The sequence below is a fragment of the Arachis ipaensis genome, chromosome B03 (genome assembly GCF_000816755.2).
Source record: "Arachis ipaensis cultivar K30076 chromosome B03, Araip1.1, whole genome shotgun sequence".
Taxonomy (NCBI): domain Eukaryota; kingdom Viridiplantae; phylum Streptophyta; class Magnoliopsida; order Fabales; family Fabaceae; genus Arachis; species Arachis ipaensis.
The window spans coordinates 11,258,633-11,262,640 of record NC_029787.2 but is presented as its reverse complement, the minus strand read 5'-3'; the positions used below and the strand labels follow the sequence as shown (position 1 = coordinate 11,262,640).

At 32.6% G+C, this 4,008-nt stretch overlaps 2 protein-coding genes across 2 annotated transcripts in view; both read left to right on the top strand.

The window, feature by feature from the left end:
• The window catches only part of LOC107629546 (phosphatidylinositol N-acetylglucosaminyltransferase subunit C), a 38,822-nt gene that overhangs the window by 13,051 nt on the left and 21,763 nt on the right, over positions 1 to 4,008 (top strand). The gene's annotated exons all lie outside the window — the stretch shown is intronic.
• LOC107629541 (cytochrome P450 81E8) overlaps positions 722 to 4,008 on the top strand; it is a 4,754-nt gene continuing 1,467 nt past the window's right edge. Inside the window, exons 1-2 of the mRNA XM_016332358.2 lie at positions 722 to 1,340; positions 1,638 to 2,027. Of these exons, the coding sequence (XP_016187844.1) occupies positions 813 to 1,340; positions 1,638 to 2,027 (918 nt within the window). The 5' untranslated portion in view covers positions 722 to 812. The remainder of the gene's footprint in view (positions 1,341 to 1,637; positions 2,028 to 4,008) is intronic.

Here is a 4,008-nt window from a genome sequence, read left to right as displayed (position 1 = left end):
CAAAATACTTCCAAGACACTAAATTTTTAGCCGCCTATATTAAATGCAGAAGTAGGTCCCTGTTCGAGACTACCAAACCCAGTTTCTTTGCTTGTCCATATCCTCCCAAATTTCAGTATGGAATTTTTTTTTTTTTTTGAAATAAAAAACTCAACATACAATAAGATGGACCGAAAATTAACTAAGGAGTACATGTGTAAAGGAAGAAAATAGAGGCCAACTTCTGTTAAGAAAAAACATTTATTGGTACAAAATTTATGTACACACATCTTAAAAGTTGATTAGTAGATTTAGGTAACGTGGTTGAGTGAAAAAAAAAAAAACACAATTCTGCTAGGATAAACTAAGATTGAAGGCAATTCTAATTAATTAGTTAAAAAAGTTTACTATTTTAATTTTTTAATTTTTAAATAAAAAATAAAAAAAATTATTTAACTTACTCCTTAAACTTAAAAAAAATAGGTATTAAATTTTGAATCATCTAACTTTCTCATTTGAGTCATTTCCCTCTCTATAATAATAACAGCGTCAAACTTCCACTCTTCTATGCTCATTTTCCATTTTAATAGCTCATTAATGATCAGAAAAAAAAAAAGGTTAATTTCTTAGCAAAAGTGGTCGGTACAACAATAATTGCAATGTTCCACTGTAAATATTCCACTCGTATAAAAAAAATCTCAAAATTTTAGTACATGAAATCCTTATCAAAATGCTTCAAAAGTCAAGCTCATTAGTAAAACAAATGAATCAACAAGAATCATTCAGCAAATATATAAACACTCTCCCACACAGTTTTTTTCTTTCACAATAACATGGAAGAAGCAAGTAACTGGCTGATACCTACTTCAATATTTCTCCTCTTCTTCTTTCTTGTTTCTAAATACATTCTTCAAATCCATGGCAAACACAAAAACCTACCACCAAGTCCACCTTCTCTACCAATGATAGGTCACCTTCATCTCATAAAACAACCCTTGCACCAAAGCTTTCACAACCTCACACAGAAATATGGCCACATGCTGTTCCTCAAACTCGGCACACGAAAAGTCCTTGTTGTCTCTTCACCTTCCGCCATTGAAGAATGTTTCACAAAGAATGATATCACTTTTGCAAACCGTCCCACCACACTTGCCGCGAAGCTTCTCAACTATGGTAGTAGGACGATAGGATTTGCTTCCTACGGCGACCACTGGCGCAGCCTCCGCCGTCTAACAACCTTGGAGCTCTTCTCTACCAATCGTCTTGCCATGTTTGAAAGCATTCGTGAGGAAGAGATTCGGTTGTTGGTGAAGGAACTCTTTCAAGAGTGCAGCAAAGGTGGTCAAACTCAAAAGTTAAAGGTAGAACATTATAATATCCGGTTTGCCAAAAAGATTCAATTCATCGTATACTCAATTTTTCATCAATTATAGTATTTAAATGACATAATCTTTCCATACTCAATTAAAGATTTCGAATTCGAGTCTCGTTTCTTACTTTAGTGTACACATAGTATTAATAAATTTTAAATATATAATATATTTTAGTGTAATTATCTTTATTAGTCCATATACTAAGATAAAGTTTATGTAAAATTATTCTTCTATTCATTTTTTTTTATTTTTATTTATGGTTTGGTCACTACTTAATGATAATAGGTAGAACTGAGGCCAAAATTTGTGGAAGTCTCTTTCAACATGCTGCTGAGGATGATATCTGGGAAAAGGTACTATGGCAAGGATATTGATGAAGAAGGTAAAGAGTTCCAAATTCTGATGAAGGAGTTCACGGCGCTTCAAGCTAGTTGCTTGAATGACTTCATTCCAATACCAGAATGGATTGATTTTCAAGGCATGAAAAAGAAGATGGTGAATTTGATGAAAAGGGTGGATAGTTTTCTTCAGAAACTACTTGATGAGATCCAAAGGAATAGGAGCATCAGAAGTGATAATAATAATGGGAAACTAAATTTGATTGAAGTCATGTTGGACTTGCAAGATAAGGAACCTGAACTCTACACGTATGAAACAATGAAAGGAGTCATTCTGGTGAGATATTTATTTCTTCTTCACCTTAAGAGATTGTTATAAGGGTTATTGGCTTTTTGCATGTGATAAAATTGTGAAAGAATAAGAAAAGAAAAGAATGCGAACTTTTATTGATTATTGATTGATTGAATTGTATTGAAGTGTTGTAAACTATGAGGGTAAGACTAAATATATATATAAAGTATTGTCCTATGAAAGATAAAAGTAAAGATAAGATAAGAAGAGAAGATAACATAAAGATAAGATAAGATAAATTAATAAAGACTGAAATTAGAACTGAATTTATGTATTCTGTTGGGCTGAATTTGTGGGCCACAAGACTTCTTTATTGTTGTCATGAGCTAGTTTAATACGCCCCCGCAAGCTGGTGGATGGAAGATGTCAATAATCCACAGCTTGGATAAGTTCCAATGAAATTGTTGATGAAGACGCGTTTGACGTAGTGACGCGGAGGAAGATGCGTGCGGCGGAGTTTGAGTTGCCGGCGGCAAAAATATAAAAGGAGATGCTGTACTTGAGCAGCAATCTTCAAAAAATGCGCGCAGCGGAGCTTGAGCTGCCGGCGGCAAAAACATAAAAGGAGATGCTGTGCTTGAGCAGCGATCTTTAAACAATTGCGTGCGGCGGAGCTTGAGCTGCCGACGACAAAAATACATAAAAGGAGATGTTGTGCTTGAGCAGCGATCTTTAAACAATTGCGTGCGGCGGAGCTTGAGCTACCGACGGCAAAAATACATAAAAGGAGATGCTGTGCTTGAGGGAGAGAGAGCAAGCAGCGATCTTCATAAAAAATAAAAAATAAAAAATAAAAAATAAAAAATAAAAAATAAAAAATAAAAAATAAAAAATAAGCGTGTAAAACGCAACAAGATTGATCTTTAGAGGGCGCGTATAGCGCAATAAGAGTGGTCTTCAAATGGCGCGTAGAGCGCAGATGGAACTGCTAGAACAGATGCAGATTGAACTGCTAGAACAGATGCAGATTGAACTGCTGAAACAAAACTCCCGGAAGAAGTTGCAGATGAAATACAAGAAGGCGCAGACGGAATTGCTGGTAAAGAACCGGGATAATCAAAACTGTGGTAGAATTTTCACTTGGATGCATGTAACTAAATCTATGATTATTTATTGTGGGAGGAAGTTGAAAAAGAAGTGGCTCTGATACCATGATAAAATTGTGAAAGAATAAGAAAAGAAAAGAATGCGAACTTTTATTGATTATTGATTGATTGAATTGTACTGAAGTGTTGTAAACTATGAGGGTAAGACTAAATATATATATAAAGTATTGTCCTATGAAAGATAAAAGTAAAGATAAGATAAGAAGAGAAGATAACATAAAGATAAGATAAGATAAATTTTTTTTGGTTAAATTGTTGGAATTATAGATAATCTTCAGCTCTTTATATTTTTTGAGTTGAGAATGAAGCAAATTCACATTTCACTTCTTGAGATATTGTTAAGTATACCTTATCCAAATACAAAGGTAACATTCAAATTAAAGGTGGTACGAATATCTAATGCCATCTATTTAAATAAAAATATTAAAAATATTTTTTCATAAAAATTTTTGTGTTAAAAGTATATTTTATTTATTTAGTTATATTTTAAAAAAATAATATTTTTATAATACATCAAAATCAAATTATATAATTTATGATCTAATAATTATAAAAAAATATCTTTATATAAAGATAATTATAAAATTTTGGTGATAGTATCACCATATATAATAATGTAAATCGCACACTTTATTCCTTTTGTCTTTTTGTTGGAAGAAATGAAAAGTATTGTTGAATAGACAAGGTAGAAAACAGAGGGAGAAAGTCAAAACACGTAATGAGAAAAATTGACTGAAAATACCCCACATCATATGCCACTCCAAATTAAAGAAGACGTATCTCTTCCAAGTCTCTCATCACCATATCTTTGACAATAATAATATCTTCTGTCTTCTACATGTAAAAGAAATTTCAGTTCA